This window comes from Plectropomus leopardus, chromosome 8 (genome assembly GCF_008729295.1).
Source record: "Plectropomus leopardus isolate mb chromosome 8, YSFRI_Pleo_2.0, whole genome shotgun sequence".
Lineage (NCBI taxonomy): Eukaryota > Metazoa > Chordata > Actinopteri > Perciformes > Serranidae > Plectropomus > Plectropomus leopardus.
This window is the reverse complement of record NC_056470.1, coordinates 18,322,155-18,343,225: the sequence shown is the minus strand read 5'-3', so window position 1 is coordinate 18,343,225 and position 21,071 is coordinate 18,322,155. Positions and strand designations below refer to the sequence as shown.

The 21,071-nt window shown below is 42.1% G+C and overlaps 2 protein-coding genes across 3 annotated transcripts in view; one reads left to right on the top strand and one right to left on the bottom strand.

Moving 5' to 3' along the window:
- rarga (retinoic acid receptor gamma a) overlaps positions 1-2,997 on the bottom strand; it is a 50,641-nt gene extending 47,644 nt beyond the window's left edge. Inside the window, exons 1-2 of one of the 2 annotated variants that reach the window (XM_042491321.1) lie at positions 2,895-2,997; positions 2,659-2,759 (exon numbers count right to left, since the gene is read on the bottom strand). The gene's annotated coding sequence lies outside the window, so the exon portion shown is untranslated. Of the gene's footprint in view, positions 1-2,658; positions 2,865-2,894 lie in introns of those variants that run through there. The other variant, XM_042491322.1, reaches the window with a different exon arrangement.
- A 1,798-nt stretch (positions 2,998-4,795) lies between these two features.
- On the top strand, positions 4,796-19,462 carry nr1d4a (nuclear receptor subfamily 1, group D, member 4a). The gene is made up of 8 exons (XM_042491319.1): positions 4,796-5,520; positions 13,384-13,686; positions 13,779-13,867; positions 14,226-14,370; positions 16,640-17,226; positions 17,329-17,514; positions 17,657-17,867; positions 17,995-19,462. The coding sequence occupies exons 1-8, from the start codon at positions 5,496-5,498 to the stop codon at positions 18,189-18,191; spliced, it is 1,743 nt and encodes a 580-aa protein (XP_042347253.1). The 5' UTR covers positions 4,796-5,495; the 3' UTR covers positions 18,192-19,462.
- The last annotated feature ends 1,609 nt before the right edge of the window (positions 19,463-21,071 follow it).

The following is a 21,071-nucleotide window of genomic DNA, read 5'->3' as shown; positions in this document are numbered from 1 at the left end:
GTGTCTGGGAGGCTGCAGAGTGGGGGATAATGAAGACAGATCAGGGTGCTATCTCTCTCTCCGGGCACCACTGGAAACATGGCCTATGGCCCCCGTCCGTTCTCGTATCATTAACTCCAGCCTGTGACATCATAACGCACTGCCCTGACATCAATCCCGGCACTGTGTGCTCTGACAAAAAGTCGAACGCAAGATGGCCAGTTCCTCACAGGAAGTCATCCGGCAAACACAGGCATTGTTGGGGCCTTTTTGCAGCGTCTCTGGGTGTGTTTACGAAGATATGAAATATTCATGGAAACATTGTACTCAGTCGTGTGTTTCCACTTTAGATTCAATGTATTTGCATTCGCAGAGTAGAGGCCCGAGGCTCGCTGGCAGAGGAGAGGAAAGAGGAAAAAGGGGGGATGATGGAGGGAGCAAGAGAGGGAGGAAGTGAGGTTATAGGGGTTAAAGTGAGATGGAGGGAGGGGGAGGAAGGCGAGAGGGCTCTTGGTACAGGGAATGTGAGAGACAGGGGTGTGAAATAGTAAGAGGGAGGGAAAGAGGAGAGGGAGACGGAGTGTAGAAGGAGGGAGAGGAGGGTTGATGGGATTGGTGGTGGGGAGGTGAGAAGGGGCGCAGGGAGCTGGTGCCTGTGGCGGCAGGTTTTAATCAGTAACAAGATGCCTGTAATGAGATCACTATTTCCCCACATTCAGATTGATGTCATGTGAAGTTTGGTGCCACACTGAGACAGGCAGGGGATGCGGGTCGAACACACACACACACACACACACACACACACACACAACCCGACTCACATTCATGCACACGCACAACACACAAATATACACTTGCTTGCACTTTCTTGGTTACAGACTTAAACACACATCCTGTGAAATGAAGGAGCTCATTCATCCCGCCTGGCAAAGTGCGCTCATTTAGAGTCCAACCGCCTTGAAGTAAAAACATACACAGAGGAATACTACTCACAGGAAAATGACTTACTCATGGCAGAGGAGAAATGTATGTGTTAGGGGACCGAAGGGCATATACCACTATGTACTCCTCTAACAAAAACAAATGAGCACAAAGCTTGGAACAGTTAGCGCGAGAGCCAAAAGCTTTTTTACTGCAGAAGAAGGGAAAACGAGAGGGGGAGAGGGAGAGAAAATAAAAAGACGAGTGTGTGTGTGCTCTTTGTGCATATTTTTGGGGTGCATTCAGAGGCTGTCGACGCAGCTACCAGCGTGTGTGCCAGCACATGAGCCTATTCCCCAACATGTGTGTCCAATGAAAGGTGAACGGCTCTCCTGTCTATACTTTCCTCAAAAATCAGCCATGATGTCACCATGAACCCATCTTGAACCCACCTCTGTCAAAAAGCATTACTCCAGCCCTCCCTCTCTCGCCGCCTCATTTTCTGTTCCACCTCTCCCTCCTTCACGCTCCGCTCCTGCCTCTCGAATTCTTCACTGAGCTCCCATTCTTTTGCTTTCCTCCTTTTCATATTTCCGTATTCTTCAACATTTCCCCTTGCCCGTCCATGTCTCTTTTCTCCCTCTCGCTGAAGCACACAAACTTCTTTCCTTCTTTTTTTTTTTTTTTTTGGCAAGCGTGGTCTAATTGAATCACCAAAAAGTGCAGCCATCTGCCAAAAATGCCAGGATGTTCTGATTATCATAAACTTTGTTTAAGCTGTGGTTTTATAAAAAAAAAAAGTGCTCTGAGTGCATGAGGGCAAAGCCAAAAAAATAAAAAGCAGAAAAAATGAGGAATAGGGGAGAATGCAAATGAAAGAGGGGAGAGGGAAAGAGAGAGAACACTGGGGAAGAGAGGGGTGGTGGGGGCAGCGAGAAGGCAGCCAGAGAGCCACATATGGAAGTGATTCTGTAATTACTGCAAATCTGTGAGCTCAAAAGGAAAGGTCTTCTTTTCCATGCCTCTTTCCCTGCACATAAAACTGCCCTTGTGAGAAAGTTGGGCACTAAATACTGAGCAGGAAACATGAAAAAAACTCAGTTTTCATTCGCTGTTGCTTTTTGGCGTGAGACGTTAGTATATAAATATGGATATGGTATATGTCTAGCGTGTTAAGAGTCTGTTTTTGCTATTTTTCTGCACAGATGGAGAAAAAAAACTGTGGTGATCATGAGGCTAATTCCACAAAGTCCACTACTGGAAAATGTTCTGCATTCTTTAGTCATTTGCTTTGCTTTCCTGAGTTTAATCAACCGTCCTGGAAGCTAATCTAAAACAAACTGGAGGGGGTTCAGCCTGGAGTAAACTCTCATTAGCCACACACCTAACTGGCATCACTCACATAAAGCACATATTCAAGGTGCGTAAGGGAGGGGGCGGTTAGGAGATGGGTGACAGACAGACAGACAGACAGAAAGACACACAGACAGTGCTGAAGACTGTCTTCTAAGCCTTAGGCAAAGCAGTGCAGGTGTGTATGTTGGCAACGACTTCTGTTCTGCTCAGTCCCCAAACAGTTTGAGCAGCCTGTAATTATCTCGTGCCCTGCCATAACGTGTTCTCATGATGAGTACTCGAGTCATACACACACACACACACATACAGTAAACACACCCGAACTGACGCAGCTCGAGCTATCCTTAGACACATCCAATTAATCACGGCAGCAGATGATTTATGTAAAGTACACAGTCCTACCTTCTTCGCCTAGAGTCGCATCGGCTTCAAACGCGAGCTCATTCACCCCGAAGTTGGAAACATAAATAGTGGATGAGGAGCGCACGCACGCCGAAAGTTTTCTGTGAGGGAGACAAAACAAAAAGTCAGGGGGGCAGTCTTCAGAGAAATCCTCACAACGACAGCACGGCGGCTTGTAAAGATGACGCCATTTGGTCGCGCGCTTCAGAGATCATTTCAGTCATTTGTCAGATTACCTTCGTTTGTTGCCAATCCGTCACTGTGTGTCCCGGCTGCTCAGAGTCAGGGGCGTCGATGGGAAGCGACCGAGCGCGACGATTTCTGGCGCTTTGACTCCCCCTAGTGACACACAGGAGGACTACAACACACAGAGACGGACAACCCAAACAAACAAACAAACAAACAAGTAATAACGTAAGGAAATGATAAAATAAGCAAGTCAAGATTGGTAAATAAATACTAAATCTGATAATATTGCCTCTCTGATTTGGGCACAATTAGCCTATTCTTTTAGAAATAATCATCTTGTATTTATTGTGCTTCACAATAGTAAGCACGAGAAAGGGAATTGAGATTTATTTATATTGGCAATGTTGGGAAGGTTACTTTGATTACAGATTACTACTCACCCTGTTTAAAATGTAATAGGCAATGTGACTATTTTAATGACTTTATCAAAGTAATGTCACAATTACATTTGAATACTTCTTGATTGCTTTACTAATAAAGGCTGAATTTTTTTTTGGGGGGGGGGGATAGGCTATGCCACAAAAAGGTATTCCTGCACAGTGAAAAGATGCAAAGCAACAGAATGAAAGTTATATTCTAAATATCTGATTTTTACTGAATAAAATATATTCAGATGTAACCCCTTTGTAATCACCAACATTTTGATTAGTAACTATAATGTAATTACATAATTTAGTTCTTGTGACTGATTAGAATTATGTTTTTTGTTATTTAGTTACATGTAACAAGTTACTCTCTGAATATTGGTGCACTAACAAGTCATTAAAGTCCCTAGATGCAAAATGATAAAATAGGCTTAAACAATAGCGCCAAGCATTCTCTTTTTTTTTTTTTTTTTTTTTTTTTTACAACTTTGTGATAAAATCCTAACATCAAGTTTATTTGAACAAAAGTTGTAGTTAAAACCTGATAATAAAAAGAGAATAGGAATTTACTAGTCCGATGTTATTTCAAGATGTCTTCTACTAAGAGAAAATCAGTCATTTCTGATAACCTCAGACATTCAGGCAACAATATATTACTTTAAAATGAATGACAGCTCCAGATCTCTAAATCATATTTAATAACACTGTATAAAATTTGATCTTCAAAAACTGAGATGCAAAGACAAAAGGATTTAATCATCGCTCACCCAGTTTCAGGCTAAGCTGAGGTGCTGGAGCCATAAAACTGAAAATGAATGGAGAGAAAAAACATGAATGAATCAAATGAAATGAATGAAAACTTGTTTGTGTGCAATATCAACATTAAAGTGTGTACTATTGCGTTAGGACTTCTAAGGAACATTATTTTTTTCCAGATAGATAGAAAATGTGTCAATGCCATGAATCGCCACTGAGGGGCGCTTTTCACAAGCTGCATACATAGTTGACCTGCATGTTCAAAGTCACACAGCAGGCTACAGTTTGTTGCCGACTTAATATTAAAGAACTTATCGTTCCGGAAACACATTTTAAAATTGGGAATAAAAGAAAAAAAGTGAGAACTGACGCGCACAGAGTGGACCTACTTTTTCTTTTTTAAACGCAAAAAAATATATACATGTTGAAATTATCAAATAGGATTTACATTTCAATAAAAAAAATCTTTATTTTTTGCGAAGTTGAATGTTTGCACTATGGCTATCAGCAGCTTTTTTTGGCATGACATAGGTTTAGTTGCGCATCTACAGTTTCCTTTGGCACATGGGCTTTAAAGTTGACACTTGCTCGTTATTTGGCATGTCAATGTTTGGCATGTCTCAGTGTTTACCATCCGTTTGCAGTGCTGCTTGTCAGAGAACAAGCAGTCACGGTGAGCCACGCCTATTGTCCATGTGCTTCATCCTCCAATCTCTCCATCCCCGCGCACCACACGCTCTGTATTTTGCATAAAATGTGTATCAGTAGGGCAGCGCCCTCCCCGGCACATGCAGCGCGCACATGTAGCGTGGCTTTACTGAACACATACCACGGTCGAATAAGCGCATCAAACTCCCCTCAGCCCCAGATCCCCGCCAATGAAAATGCACAAAAGCGTGAAGGAGAGAGAGGGAGTGAGGGGACTCCGCGAGATACAAAGAGTGAGCCAAATCCCACACAAACAGACACAACACAAGTTGAGCGAACGGAAAGGCGGTCACATTTCTAACTCACCTGCAAACGTGATTGATGTGGGTGTTTGTATCAGTGGGTGTGTATGTCAGGTCCGTCACTCCGTTCACGGATTTGCTGACTCTACTTTCTTGGAATTCATGAGAATCTTTTAATCTCCGCTCGTGCAACATCACACGCGCTCGAGCCGAGGTGCAGTATCCTGAGCTCAGAAGGCACCCAGGTATCCTTGAGAGGAGGACCAGCCTGTACAACTCACCTCTGTCAGAGCAGAACTGAGCACTAACAGAGACACCTGTCTACAATTTACCGGGAAGCAACTTTACGCGTACGGGACACATTTCCATCACTTCTTCCCATTTGTGCGCTCCATGGGGCAGGTGTTTTACGCAAAGCTGTTTATTGACTTCCTCACCTATCTTCAAAAGACTTTTGCTCCAGTCTAGTGACACTTAACGGACGTTTATCTTCAAGTGACTGACATCAACAAGAGACATGGACAACAGCCCAGGTGGTGGAGGTAAGACTAATTTTAATATTTTGACATGCAGCAACAGCTCCATTATAATAGCAATGCTAATTATTAGAAGTCACAATTGATTAACAGATTGTTGTTTAAGGTTTTCATTCTTGTTATTGCCAACAGTCAACAGGGGGCAACTATTTAGCTGTCTGACTCAACTTAAACCTGAAATTTAATATAACTTTTATTTAAATGTGAGAGATAGTTCACTAATTTAACGCAAAGTGGCATTTCCATCATTTATTTTCTACTGATTTTGACCTATTGTGCAAAACACGATATGCATTTATGTGCATAACTGGCAATTGTGCGTGCATAATTGTATTTCTGTACATCTTCGGCAATTATATGTGCGACCTTTGTGTGAGTTCTTGGATGCATCAACACGCGTTGATGCATGAAATGTCATTTTTGCATGCAAAGTATTGGTTTATAGGAATTTGGCTTATGCGCATTTAACCACGTCAACTTGTTCATTAGTTTAATAAAATTGCGATGTTGCATTGAGACTTTTACGCAAACTTGTCAAAAAAGTTGCTGTGCTACGTTAAAATGTCAAAACACTGCGCCTAGAGTGCAAGCTGCGCCATATGGTTGTAGTGAGGCTGGTTCCTTCCTGTTCTCTCCATGAAAACAAACTCACGTGGAGCTACTGTACACTGGCTGTCACTGTAATCATAATTTTTCAGAGCCAGAACTTTAACTGCGCACTATCGTCTCGGGGGGGGGGGGGGGGGGTGAAAGGGCGTGTTTGTCTTTATAATCAAGGCCATCGCTGTAGTGCCTGCAGCACAAACGCTGATAACCACAGGACTTCCATCCGTTAAGTGGCATTAGGCTGCGCTTTCTCGAGGTCAGCCAAAGGTGCACACGCTTCCTGCTCTCCTAATTGACGGTGAATCATTTACAACAGCGACAGTCACGTTCCAGCACAGGTGATGGGCGCACCCTGTGTACCATCAACATGTTACTCTAACCTGAGGGCAGCACTGAACCCACTCACCGAGTTATGACTCTATTTATGTTGATAAAGCAATCCAATGTTTGTCTGGGAACAAGCAAGGCTGTTAAATGATCAGTCATGTATAATAGCTGTAGTATTAGTCAGCCGATAAACATGAAGCCTGCATGCTGGGTTTCTGGGATGGTGTTTGATGTTTGGTGTTGTGGTGGGGCAAGTTGGCAAGCCTTTTATTTCATTGTTGCCGTTTTTTTTTTGGGGGGGGGGGGGGGGGTTTAAGTTTTACAGTTAAAATAATTGCTTTTTTCTATTTATATGGTAGTCCTTGTAATGTTTTCCTCCTTTTCCAGATCTAAGTATAAGTGGGCACCTTGAACTGGTTTCACTGACCTTTAATGTTTCAATAAGTTATTGGAATGCACATGACTTCATTTCACTCATGAGGTCAATGCTGTGATCTAAACAAAGCTCATAAACATCATCATAACTTGGCAAAAAATATGGCTGCAGTGGTGGGCTGTGTGGCTCATAAAGTCTAGCAGATCGCATTAGATTGTGTATGAGTGTGTGTGTGTGTGTGTGTGTGTGTTGACACAGAGCCCCCATTTCACCTGCAGAAATGAGTTGGTAGGGGGGTTGATCCAAATAGAGGAGATATACAAACTATATGCAAATTAAGTTCAAAATAATCTAAACGAATATGGCTCCAAATTCAAACTTCATTCATAATTGGCTTGCACATGCAACTGAGAAATTTCCCAACATTCACATTATTTCCAGCATCCCCCATTTATGCAGTTCAGCCTTGCATGTGGAAACCATGGATAAAGTGCAGTAGGCCTATCTGTGTTGATGATATATGGATATACACAGTGTTATAACAACCAGCCTATCATGTGTTCCTCCCTCTTATAAGCATAATGTATGGGAGCTCAATCATAAAAGTTTATAAAGCCTTAAATTTCCGAAATAAAATAGTTAAAGTAATATTTGAATATACTTCCCAACTTTTAAACATGCAATATGCATTTGCCTACATCAATATTTTTATAAAACTTGTGCATCCTTGGCCTCATGTGAGGGGCCCACTGTACTTTGATGTGGCAGTCAGCTGTAACTTACAGTAGCTGTAATTTACTGTTTCTTGAGACTAATACTAATTTGCTCAGTTGCGCTATAACTAGATTACATTTAACTGTCAAATGATGCTCATATGATAACGTCTGAGCAATTGACTTTCCCCTGGCCACATAACTTTATGCACTGTATGTTCTCAGTCACTAATAACCTTCTCCGACAGATCTCTGGGGGAGGTTTTCTGTATTATTCAGAGCATATGTAAAACTCTGATTTAAATTCCTCAATCAGAAACCATCTGTACTTTGGTTCCAGGTTTTATTTGAATAAGAAAAACATCCAGGGGGAAAAAAGTACAAGTCTGGACCGATATTTGCCTAAGAAACCCTCCAGAAATAACATGTTCTAGCTAATACGAGGGGGTGGTTTAATTAATCTGTTTAAATGGTGATATTTGCACATCCAGGTATTGGTGCATTGGAGAGAGAATTGAAAAGCACCACAATTATTGGGGGACATACATATGAAACGAGGGGGAGCATTCTGGTACATAATGAAGTAAATGTCCTGCCCCTCTAAAACTAAACTTGTGAGCCCACAAAAATATGAGTGTCATTTTTGGACGTGCAATGCAGGGCGTACTGACAACACCAGTCTTTATATGAAAGAAACCAAGTGGTACAACTGAACCCGTTCTCCCCTATTCTACAATATTTAAAAGTAGGCTAATATTATTATCAATGGAGTTTGTTTGTTTTTTTTAATAAGTAAAACTACCAAGGTGTATTAAACTGGCCAATAAAGTGATTTTACATTAGCCTATAGATGCATGTTATTATCATATGCATTTCCTCAATATAAACTTGGGCCTGGCCATAAACTGATACTTCTGATGCGGTCTCTAAACTAGATGCACCCCCTGGCTGACAGTGCAGGCGGTGCTGCTGCTGGTGCTCAGTCAGACCACCCGGCCGCATAACATGCTGCGCTATTTAATTTGGCACTTTAATTATAAGCCCCTGGCGGGCTGTAGAAGCTCTGGCTCCTGGCTGCAGCGCAGCTTCATGTCTTCCCAGTGAAAGCTCCGTCAAAAGCCTCCTCACGTGGCTTCCCTCGCAGAGCCGCGTGCGACGCGTGAGATACCCGGGCCCTCCTCCCGCCGCTTCCCCGCTCTCACGGACGCTTCTGTGCTGCTGATGCCGCCTGCGGTGATGGTGAGCTTGGTCAGTGGGTCAGCGATTCCATGCATTAACTTTTTTCTCACTCGTCACGTTTTCCCGCCTCATGCGCCTTTTGCTCGTATTGAAGCCCCCCCCCCCCAATAAAAAAAAAAAAAAAAAAAAAAAAAAAAATTTTTTTCAACTATATCCCCCCGCAGCGCGTCTCTTCCCCCCCCCCTCCTTCTTTTGCTCTTAATCCCCCCCCCCCCCCTTTGAATCAGCTCACAGTGCTGCAGAAGCTGACTCGATTTTGACTCTGCAACATCTGTCCCCAACTCATCGGTTCAGGGCACACATCCGCTTAGGGTGTGTTTCAGCTGGAACGTGACTCTGCTGTTAAATATAACATCTCTCCTCTCATCCTCTGCCTCTCTGAACGATGCTGAAACAGATAGCGGATTAGAAACACTGAGAGGCTGCATCCAAGTAGCTGATAAAATCGCACAATCCTGAAAAAGGATGTTTTTCAATCCCTGTTTGACAGAGCGCGTGCCAGTAAGACATGAAGCAATTTAAGTCACCCTAAATCGAACCTTAACCCCAGGATATCAGGCTAAAGATTTCAAATCATATCCTGGTGTTAATAAATCACAACTGTGATCCCCTTACACAGTTCCCCCCCTGGTGTAACTGAATGAGAAAGTGTGTGTGGTGCAGCATCAGTTTGGAGAGATGCTGCAGGCACATACAATTCTATCAAGTTCCTGTGATATTGACCTACTTACACAAGCCTGAGTTAATGAAGTCAACTGCAAACATCCAAGTAGTGCTCACAGATTGGCCACACTCAGTAGCACAAATCTTTTTTATTGGCCATCGCCTATATCCAACATAATTTTATGTTATAGCATAATAAACGCTGCATCCCTCCAAGGAAGCAAACCATATGCCATGCTTAAAACTTAACACCACAAGGGCAAATAAACACTATGGTCGCCTAAGCTATCCCTCCTATATGTGGCTGTCTCTCCATGTGCTGCATTATAAACTGAGCGGGTGAAAGTAAGAGATAAAGGACAAGAGAGAAACAGAGAGGAGAGGAGAGGAGCTGCTGTGCCTGTGTGAAGCTCACTGCTCACGTTTCTCTGCCTGCCTCCAGTCCCAGGCAGATTAGTGTTTGCACGGGTTGGCTGAGCTTAACATGGGCATTGAGAAAGGAATTTCATGTCATTTGAAATAAACGAATGCATTCGTAACAGTTCAATTTGGACATATGGACATCAATTCTGTTTTTAATCTATTATTGTGGATAATTAAATGTCCTGTGATGTTTGCACTAAAAATATACTCAACAACATCATGCTGTTTTCCCTCAACCATGTTAAGGACTGAGGCCAGATGACTACTGCCTTCTTTAAGCATAGTCAGCATTCATTGCTGTATAGCATTAAATGTACAAAGAGGAAGGGAGCCTGCGTTGTTTACATTTAAATTGTATTAGCCTTTCAACTATGGCACTTGATACATGCAGGTTTTATAGTATACATCCAAGAGCTGCACTGTAAAATCTGGCAAGTTGATCACAGTTAAAATAATTTTGGAAACAAAAAGTAAATATAACTATTAATCTTATTTTATGTTAACTTTATGTCTAATTGTTATCTTTACTTGAAATGTAGCCATACACACTTACTTCTGTTAAGTTTTTGCAACTTAAAAGTGACGAGAAATCACCTTGTTCTTTCTAAGTGTTGGAAACTTCAGTAAATTAAGTTTGTCTGACTTAACTTGATCATGGCAAAGATGATTTTGCCAATGATGAAGTTAGGAGATCTGCAAGTTCTGTTTTGTTAACATGTTTAAGAACATATAAATATGTCTATTTTTCAATCAGAAGAATGCAGATATATGGCACCGAAAACTTGGTTTACGAAGTACCTAAAACTTAAAAAGATTGATTTAAATAAACATCTCAGTAAACTTAACAATTAGATATAAAGTAAACATAAATTAAGACCAATATATTTTTCAAGGGAATATTCAACTTGTCAGGTTTTACAGTGTAGTTTCCGCCCAGCACTGCTTGAAAGCAGACTGTAAAAATGGTTTGTTAATTGACAGTCTTTACAGCACAGTGGCTCTAGAGGTCATTCATAAACACTTACTGTACATGTGAGTCTTCAGGTGGACATGCAATGTGTTTGGGTGGGGTGGGGGTTGGGCAGTGGCTGTCTGCATGTAAGCTCAGGAAGAGGTGAGGCTCAGGCCTGCCTGTCTGCTGCGTCTGTCTATGGCTCTGGCATGAGTCAACAAACCAGCAACACGTGCTGCGCGAGGGATTATCAAAACATTGGAGCTAAAACAAATACCTTGTGCAGCAGAGGGCAACACACATCAGCACAGACAGGCCTACTGCACTTATGCATGATTTCCATATGCAAGGCGGATTTGCATGTTTGGATGTTGGAAGTCATTTGAATGTTGGACATTTCTCAGTTGCATGTGCAAGCCAATCATAAATGAAGTTTTAAATGGACGCCATACTTGTTTATATTATTTTGAGCTGAATTTGCATATAGTTTGTCACTCTAAATGTCTCTCTGCTGGACTCTACTGTACACTTAGTTGTTAGTATACCATTACACCAGCCCGGCCCATACAGTTGAGATTTATCCTTTGCAAAAACGTGACTCACATTCTCCAACTGTCGGTGGCGCACGAACAGCAGTCGCTGAGACTTTGGTGCCACCTCATGCCCAGGGAGCTTCCAAGTCAGCGTGTGTTTGTAAACACAGATCTGACTTGAGATTGTTGTGTATTTCAACACGAGACTGCGGATTTGGTTCGGGCAGTAACCGTGTCAGGAGTCCATGCATGTGAGGCGGCGGTCAGGTGTCGTGCTGTTAGCTGGCGCTGGGCACGGTGCCAGGGGAGCGAGGCTATTATTGGAGCGGAGGAGGCAGCAGACCCCGCAGACACGTGAGGCCGTGTCTCAGCTCATCCACAACGCATGACTAGAAGTGCGAGCGAGAGAGCGAGAGTGAGAGAGAGACAGAGAGAGAGAGAGAGAGAGAGAGGGGACGCGAGGAAAGCGAAACTTCAGAAACAACCACGGCCGAACAACAAAAAACACTCTCCATGTTTACACGGTTCCTATATGAATGCATTAGCACGACGCAGGGATTATTAACATAAAAACAGCTTTCTTGGAGGCTCTACTGGAAGGTTGCCTGCTTTGTTGCTGTGCTACCAGCAGTATTTTTAGCGCCCACTTTATCCGCTTGAACGCAACATTACGCCTATTGCACTCAGGATGAGGCAACGACGCAGCAAATTGTCAGAGCTGTTCACTGCTGCCCAGAATTTACGCAACATTACATCACATCCAAATATGTACAGTAGCTCAACGGGTTTTAAGGAAATATGGATGGCCAACTTCGATTCATGGTACAATGTATATTCAGCCAACGAGTTATTATCAGTACTGTGGCGACCCTAAGGGGGGTGCAGGGCAATTGACTTGATTTCTTTCAAAAACATGGGAAGAAGGCAATGAGCAACAACAGAAGAAATGACACAAAGATTAACAAGAAATTAGAAAAAAAAAGTACCAAAATTACCTGAAAATTTGAAGACATTTTTTAAAAGTACAAAACAAACACACAAGTAAATGACTTGATAAAGTGCCTAAAATGACTTTTCTTTTAAAAAAATTCTGTACTATAATTTTAAATATGTGATTATGATAATTATAAAAATAGTTTTTTTTCCCCCCTTTCCCTAGACATTTTCCCCTAGCTTTTTGAATTAAAAAAAATAATAATTTTTTTTAAAAATCTACTAATTTCTTGCAGTTTGTGGAAGATTTCTCACATCGTCTCTATTTGTTTTTTCTCCCATGATTTTAAAAGAAATAGCAACGGTTTAATACTCGTGAAAAGCGTCTGAGAGCAGCACAAGAAAAAGTGATTTCTCTCCAGTTTTCAAAGGGTTAAGAGGCCGTAGTACTCATTTTTGAAGAAAGTGTGAAGAAAGTGGTATTTTCTGTAATTACATAATCTAAGGCATCTATTGGTACCAACAATGCCAGCATAGGGAGCTAAATAATGCTCTAAAATTTGGCTACATTTTGGTGAAGGAAAAACTGACATGGTCATTTTTAAAGGGGTCACTCCAACTCTCATCTCAAGATATTTGAATTGAAATGGGTTCTATGGGTACCCATGAGTCATCCCTAAACTTGAGAGGGCTTGCTCCTAACCAGTCCTTTTTAAGAATAATGAATCGCCTCACATGTATAACATAATTAATAAAGAAATAAAGTGGAACTCAAAATGTTAGCTGTACCAGTATTAGTTTATGCACATCAGATAATTAGTAATATTAACTTTAAAATTATGAAAACAAAAACAAAATATATCAGTATGCGATTCCATAACTTTACATAGTTTTCAACCAGCGTTATACTTCAGCAGCATAACAGAACTTTTAAAATTCAGTTATGGCATTTGTTTTTTGTGCCACCCTAAGATTTAAGTGGCCCCATCTGGCCACTCCTACTGTAACCTTTTTATGAGGAGGCTGAAGTAAATTTGAAATCACCTGACCCCAAAATCTCAGCTCAGAGATCAAATTTCTCTTCCTTCTGTCCCATGTCAACAGGGGTCATCCTGTATGCAGGATCTTCGGCCAGTTCCAGCCCCAGCCCCGGTAGCCCCTCCAGCGGGTACCAGACACAGTCCCCTTCTTCACACTCCCAGCCCTCGTCTCCAGAAGAGGTTACCTTCACAGAGATTGGGGCATTGAAACACCGGGCAGGTGGATGCACCACCCCATCATCCTCCAAGCTGGTATTTCAGTTCCCAGAAGTCTACAATGCCCCCCCAGCGGCAGCCACTCCACAGCATACATATGCACACCCCATCGCAGGAAAGAGGCCATGCGGGTTCACGGGAACTTTCACAAGTTAGTGTTTCTTCACTGCCAATATGCATGAAGATTTTTATCTTGATCAAAGTTTTTGCAGCTTCTCTAAATGTCTGTTTACACTTCCACAGAGACTGGAGGAATGGTCCTGCTTTGCAAAGTGTGTGGGGACATTGCATCTGGTTTCCACTATGGAGTGCATGCATGTGAGGGTTGCAAGGTAAGCAACCTGAAGTGAAGTGAACATTTTTGATACCGTGGATAAAAATCGACACTGATGGCATATATGTCTTTCTATTAACACACAAATGTACCAATGTTGTAACATGGCACTGACAACATGTCTTTTCTTGGTTAGTAGCAGAGAACAGCAAATTGCCTGTAGCAGACATTAGCAATTAGAGAGAATGAGAAACTGCAGCTGATACTGGTGTATCAAAACCTTAGAAAATGAGCATTGAAACTGTTTAAAATATCCGAATTGCTATATAACTATAAATCAATATTTCTGACAACACTGCAGCAATGTGTTGCTCTTTGGTGCACCAGTTTCATGTGATAGTTTTTGTTTGTTTCAGGGTTTTTTCCGCCGCAGCATCCAGCAGAACATCAACTACAAGATGTGCGTGAAGAACGAGAACTGTCTCATCATGCGCATGAACCGCAACCGGTGCCAGCACTGCCGCTTCAAGAAATGCCTCTCCGTTGGCATGTCAAGAGATGGTGAGACATCCTGACACATTTTTTCCTTTTTAACAAGAGAGGCCCTCATGCAGCTCTGCCAGAATGCCACAGTGCTCTGATTAGCCAAAGCAGCAGGGAAATGGGCGGCCTGAAAGAGGCACGGTGCTAATATGTAGGTCTGTGTGAAAAATGTAATGCGGAAAGTCTTTTGAGGTCATCGTGCCAGTAGCTCAGTCACTCACTTTATCAGCAGACCTGCACCTGCCTTTCCCTTCCACTGTGTCACTGCACCGCCAAAGATTACCATCTGGCCTTGTACCACTCTCTTAAGTTTCTAGGTGTCTTTCTCATGCCCTTTGCAGCATCCTCCCACAATACTCCATGCTCTTGTTTAGCACAGCCCCTCCCCATCCATGCACCCACCATGTTCCCTCAGCTCTCTTGCGTCTCCCCCTCAGACAATGATTTATGAGAAGAGGAGCCTTGAAGTCCCCGAAGCTATCTATCATCTGGAAAACTGCAGAAAACACAAGAATTATTTTAGGAAATTGGAACAGGGTCAACTTGATTACCTTGTGTACACGCATAGAACATCACACTGCAATTAATGAGGGATGGGGCAACAATTAAGCAAAGGGTGCAGAAATCAGCCTTTTGTTGTGACCAATTTTATCAAGCGTGATGCTCACATCACCTAGTTTTAGTTCTGATAGCTGAACATTGATTGATCACCTATCAGTGTGGATTAAGAAAATAGCTGGGCTGACCTAGAAAAACAATACAGAATTGGGCCTTTATAGTGTACGCATACGTCATGACCTACTTGGTTTACTTTTCCTGCCTTCTTCTTCTCAGTATGGTTTTTGCTTATCTCCACCCTCCAGTACCATGCATTGCCTAATCTAGTAAACAGGTTAGTGTTATTTCTGCATGTGCTCGACACTTCTGGTGCACACAGAAAATAGGGTGGCAAAATACAACTCAATGAGAGAACAAACAGTCAGGTCGCCCCTTTTAGAGGAGATTTTCGAAAGCGTTCAGGACCACAACCTAGAAACCCCTTTTTGCTCTGCCTCAATCATTACGAAAACAGGAAAACCGCATGCAACTGCCTGCAGCCCACAATAAATAGTACACCCTGATTTCACACTAGGCAGCTGTGTGACTTTGGCTCTGCAATATAGGCAAATTATTAAGTCCGTTGGCATGATGGCACACTTTTCTTCCTCTAACCAGAGCATCATTTTTAGAGCGCCGGCTCACTAGTCGGCATTTGCTTCTTTTTAACTGTGATGAAAGGGATTAATCTCATGGCACATTATTGGCCCCGTCCTCATCAAGGCAACCTGCTGGCAATGAACAGATTACTGTATATTTGATAAACATAGCAATGACTGCTATGCATATTGCTTGACCAGACACAGTGGCTTTATGTTTTCATTTAAAGTGCCTCTGTTTAACATACAGGAATAAACAGTGCATTGCTACACAGTTTTTCCTGCTACACTTTCAAAAAAAGATTCAGATATGCCGTACTTGCAAAAGTCTATGAAAATGTACTTGCTTAACTCCTCTGCCTCATCTAACTCCACCTTGCACGCATACACTCTCACTTTCCATGCATTGCGGTCTCACATGTCACTCCTTGTCATGTTCTCACTCCTGTCTCCATAACTCACTTATGTGCTTCGAGCCCACCTCTCTCATCCTTCTCCCTCTCACGATCTTAGTACCAGTGACATCACGCTCACGTTGCCCCACTGCCCTACTTACAAAAGGAGGCAGGGAGCAGGAGAGGAAGGAGACAGGGGTGGATAGAGGAGAGGATGAGGCAGATGGTAGCAGGGGGTCTATAAATAGACTCTCCAGCTGATGGTTACTGTGGGAAGGGGGAGGGGGATACGGGTGACGAGAGGGAAGTTTCATCTCATAACTAGCGTGATTCTCCTTGAAATCATTCAACACTCTAGGTTACTTCGTGCTTTCAATGTATACACATGTATAAAGAGGTTGGATAGGTTACTGTCACCATGCTTAGCTTAAATGTATAGACACCTGAGTAACAGTATCAGTTAGTAGGGAGGATGCACCTGCCTCTTGATCTTAAAGAATTTCATTTTATCTTAGGTGTCATTTAAATTTGTCATTTGCATCTTTATAATTTTGTGTAATTTCAGAGAGCATTTTATCCAGGTGAAAAACAAACTCTGAAAACATAGAGCACAAATCGTGTCCAGCATATACAGGCTATCAACGCTGTCACAATGACTGAGAGCTGATCTGTCCTCTCTGCTTTTGTCTTCCCCAGCTGTGCGTTTTGGCCGCATCCCCAAGAGAGAGAAGCAGCGACTTCTGGACGAGATGCAGAGCTACATGAACAGCCTAAATGAGTCGGCTGCCATGGACATGGACTCATCTTCAGTGAGGGACACTCTCAGCAGCCCAGAAGATGGCAACTCAAAGGAGGCCATTGGAGCCATCTCCAGAGCCTACCGCGACATTTTCACCAGCAGCAACAACAACAGCCAGGAGAGAGCAGCCAAGAGGGCTAACATCCCCACCACCACCACCAACAACAACACATGTCCCTTTTCTCAGGATGCCAGTTTCACCCAAGTCTCCTCTCATCCCACCCCTGCCCAGAGCTATCAGTCGTGCCCTGTTGCTTCTACCCCCCTCTGCCCAGCTGCCCCTAATGACAACCAACATACATTCCACAATGTGGACAACAATCGCTACACCTACCTAGTGTCAACAAATCAGAATCAGGATCAATCCAACAGTACAACCTCTCAAAGGGGAAGCTCCGCCAATCAAAACAGTTTCCGCAATGCAGGAAATACCCAGAACCAGCCGTCCTGCCCATGGAAATTAGCTCCAGGGGCTAAAGTGCTGGTAAGTGCAGGAAGCATACATCATTAGATCAAAGTTCTTGTGGTATATCTTGTCTGACCATCAACTTATGATTTTTTTCTGTGTTTTTTGTCTTCCTCTAAGGCCTGTCCTCTCAATGCGTGGCCTGTATCAGGGGCGGAGCGCACAAGTCAGGAGATATGGGAATCCTTCTCGCAGTGTTTCACTCCTGCAGTCAAGGAGGTGGTAGAGTTTGCCAAGGGCATCCCAGGATTTCAAGAGCTTAGCCAACAAGACCAGGTCATGCTGCTCAAATCAGGCACCTTCCAGGTAATTACACACATTTCAGATGATTTATTTAAAATATGTAAAATATGTATCTTCTTATTTGTGAGTCCGTATGTATTAATTTTTTTACGCATATGTCTCAAACTTACCTCTGTGTGTTTTTTTCTGCTTCATGTGTGTTTAGGTTCTGATGGTGAGGTTCTGCACCTTGTTCAATGCTGAGGAGCGTACAGTGACCTTCCTAAATGGCCAAACTTACCCCCTGTCCACCCTGCGGGCCTTGGGCATGGGCTCTCTGCTGGATGCGATGTTTGAGTTCAGCGAGAAGTTGGGCTCCCTGGGGCTTGAGCCTGATGAGATGGCCCTTTTTATGGCTGTGGTGCTGGTCTCTGCAGGTGAGAGAGGCAAACTGATGAGTAGGAAAACAGTGACAAAAGCTGCAGAGCGGTGACTGTGAATGACCCAATTATGTAGTAACTGTGTCTTTCAAACGCTTACACTGACATCCTCTGTGCTCCTCAGATCGCTCTGGCATCTCAGACATGCGGGCTGTGGAACAGCTACAGGAGGGTCTTATCCGTGCCCTGCGGTCACTGATCACTCGCCGTCGCCCAGATGACTCCGCCCTCTTCCCCAAACTCCTCTTGCGCCTGCCGGACCTGCGCACCCTCAACAATCTGCACTCCGACAAACTGTTGGCCTTTCGGATCGACCCTTGAGCAGGCCGCATGTTCAAAGAGCACACAGACACAAACTGTTTTACATAAAAATATACAGTACACAAACACACACACCTGCACAGATATCATCTTCCAAGGAGAGGACTTCCTTGAAAATTGAGAAAAGGAGTGGTGCAATCTGAGGAGTGTTTTTTGGGATGAACGAGGGCAGTAGCGAACATATTTTTGACTCACTATTGATCTTCATGCTATGTTTTGGGACGGATAAACACACACATACAAACTCATGTATACACATAAACCTCAACACCTCTTGACAGACGTTCCGATAAAAATAAATTACCATGTAGATTTAGCGTAACCCTTTTGGACAAATCATTTGTGCACTTGCTCATTATATCCATTGTACTGAATAAATGCCAGTTCACTTCTGTTTATTCCTTAAGCCGTACAGTATCAACAGGCCATCACTAAGCAGCAGCTGAAAGACAGTTATTATACTTAGGGACCATTAGTGATGATTGACTCTGTCAGTCTGTGTTTAAGAGAAAGGGAACCTGTATATAATACATAGCAGAACCTGAAATATTAAGGTAATTGTGTATCACTGTTTCACAAACATACCATCTGTACTGGAATGAGACCACTATTTTAATGTGTCACTTGTACACAATAGGATGCATTATGTCTCTTACTATTGTTGATTCGATTCCATAAAACATTTGGCACACCTTGGGTTTGAATATGCCAACTTCATAAGTTAACGGCATTTTATATTATTTCACAAAAACATTGTGTCTGTGTCACTATATCGTCGACATCTGGACTGATGGAGATGCCCCATGCATGTTGGGTTTTGTAGTTCCTTTATTTTTGTTGCTGTAAATATTATGTTATCCTAATGTCTATGTATCGGTGACTGAACTGATGTGACAGATCGGACGAATTCGGTGGTAAGAAGAATGTACTGACCTTCCTGTAATAGGTGGGGGTTTGGCCATGCCAAGGGGGCTTTGCACAGGAGAATATGTAGTAGGGATTCTCAGATGTCTTGGATGCACTTCCTGCTATCAGATGATGTAACCAACCAACCAGCATAATCCCTGAAATCACCAGCACTCACTCCACATGCACCCTTCCTCTGCCCCCAATGTTTGTCATACAAACACAAGAGATATTTTTGGGTGAGAGATCGTATTTGATTGGTCTTCTCACTGTCTGCTTGTTTGATTTTGGCTGATTGAGCACATCTTGTACATTTTGTAAATCTTTCTTCCTAAATAGAAATGATATGATGATATAAAGTTAAAATTATGTATTACTCTACCTCTGTGTCATTCTTTTATTTCCATTCAGGTAAAATGTAGAAAAGACCATGTAGTCAGGACCAATAGTGGAAAGTAATGAAGTGCATTTACACATGCAGTGTACTTAAGTATAATTTTAAGGTAATTAACTTGAGTATTTCCATTTTATGCTGCTTTATACTTCTACTCAACTACATTTTAGTATTGTACTTTTTACTCTACTGCTATTACAACTATTTTTTGACAGCCATAGATACAAGTTACTTTGTAGACAGATTTTACATAAATCATATGATAATCTTATAAAATGCAGCCTAATACAATGTTACAATTATATATCAAACCACTGTTTTCCAATCTTTTTGACATGTGCCCTCTTACAAGGAAGCACCAAAGACATGTTTCCTTTCAAACATTTGAGATGGTTTCTTTTCTATAATTTTTTGAGGCTTAAAGAAGTAAAATTATTGGATACAACACAAAGGCACGCATGTTTTTTTTCTTTTTTTACTTTCCTTCCCCATTAATCTAAACTACCTGCACTGTAAATAGGCTATAGAAGTATCACAACCAGCCCTAGGTGTGTTCCTGCGTGAGTGTAATTTTTGTTTATTTTTTTCCAGTCACTTTTGTGTGTTTAGTGTGTGCCTGTTGTGTTTTGGTTTTGTCTCTCCTTTGGTCTCAACCCTTTCTTATTTTTAGGTGATTATACACTGAAGAAAACAAACTTATTATATTATGGTCCTTTTCTGCCAATATGTCCCTCTAAATCCCATACAGTGGAGCTTTGGGAGATGGATGTGAATACTTCTTCCACTACTGGTTAGGACTGTGTGGATCTCACAAATTAATGCAACATAAGGGTGCATTGATTAAATGCAAATTGTCACTATCTGAGACAAGTTTACAGTCTATATGTTGTGGGGGATTGCATGTTAAAGTCACTTAGAGGGTGGACTGCCTCCATAGCTAAAAATCTAGGTCAGACAGAGTGTAGCAACAGTAGTTCATTGTCATTAGCCTGTAGCACAGTGATGCTCAACTCATGTCCCACAGGCCAAATGTGGCACTGATAAGGTGCCAGTTGGCCCCCAACCATTTTCTAATTCACAATAATAATAAAGTGATACACACTAGGAATTGTTTTTGTACTTTTAGAAAACATAAGGTGCGAGAGTGCATAAAATAGCATGAGAAAAGGGCTTGTTTATCAAAAAAGTACCAGTACATGATCCCCCAAACTCCCTATAGAGGTCCTAGCTAAGCCCCTGTCCTAAAATCCAAGAAATGTCCTAAAATATTAGAAATGCCCTGAAATCCTAGAAATGTCCTAAAGCCCAAGAAACATCCTAAAATCCTGAAAATGTCCTAAAATCCCAAGAAATATCCTAAAATCCTAAAAATGTCCTAAAATCCAAGAAATGTCTTAAAATCCTATAATCGTCCTAAAATCCTAGAAACGTGCTAAAATTCTGGAAATGTCCTTTGAATCCCAGAAATGTGCTAAAATCCTAGAAAAGTGCTAAAATCCCAATCCAAGAAATGTCATAAATTTATAGAAATTTCTTAAAATCATAAAAACATACTAAAATCCTTGAGACATGTTCTCAAA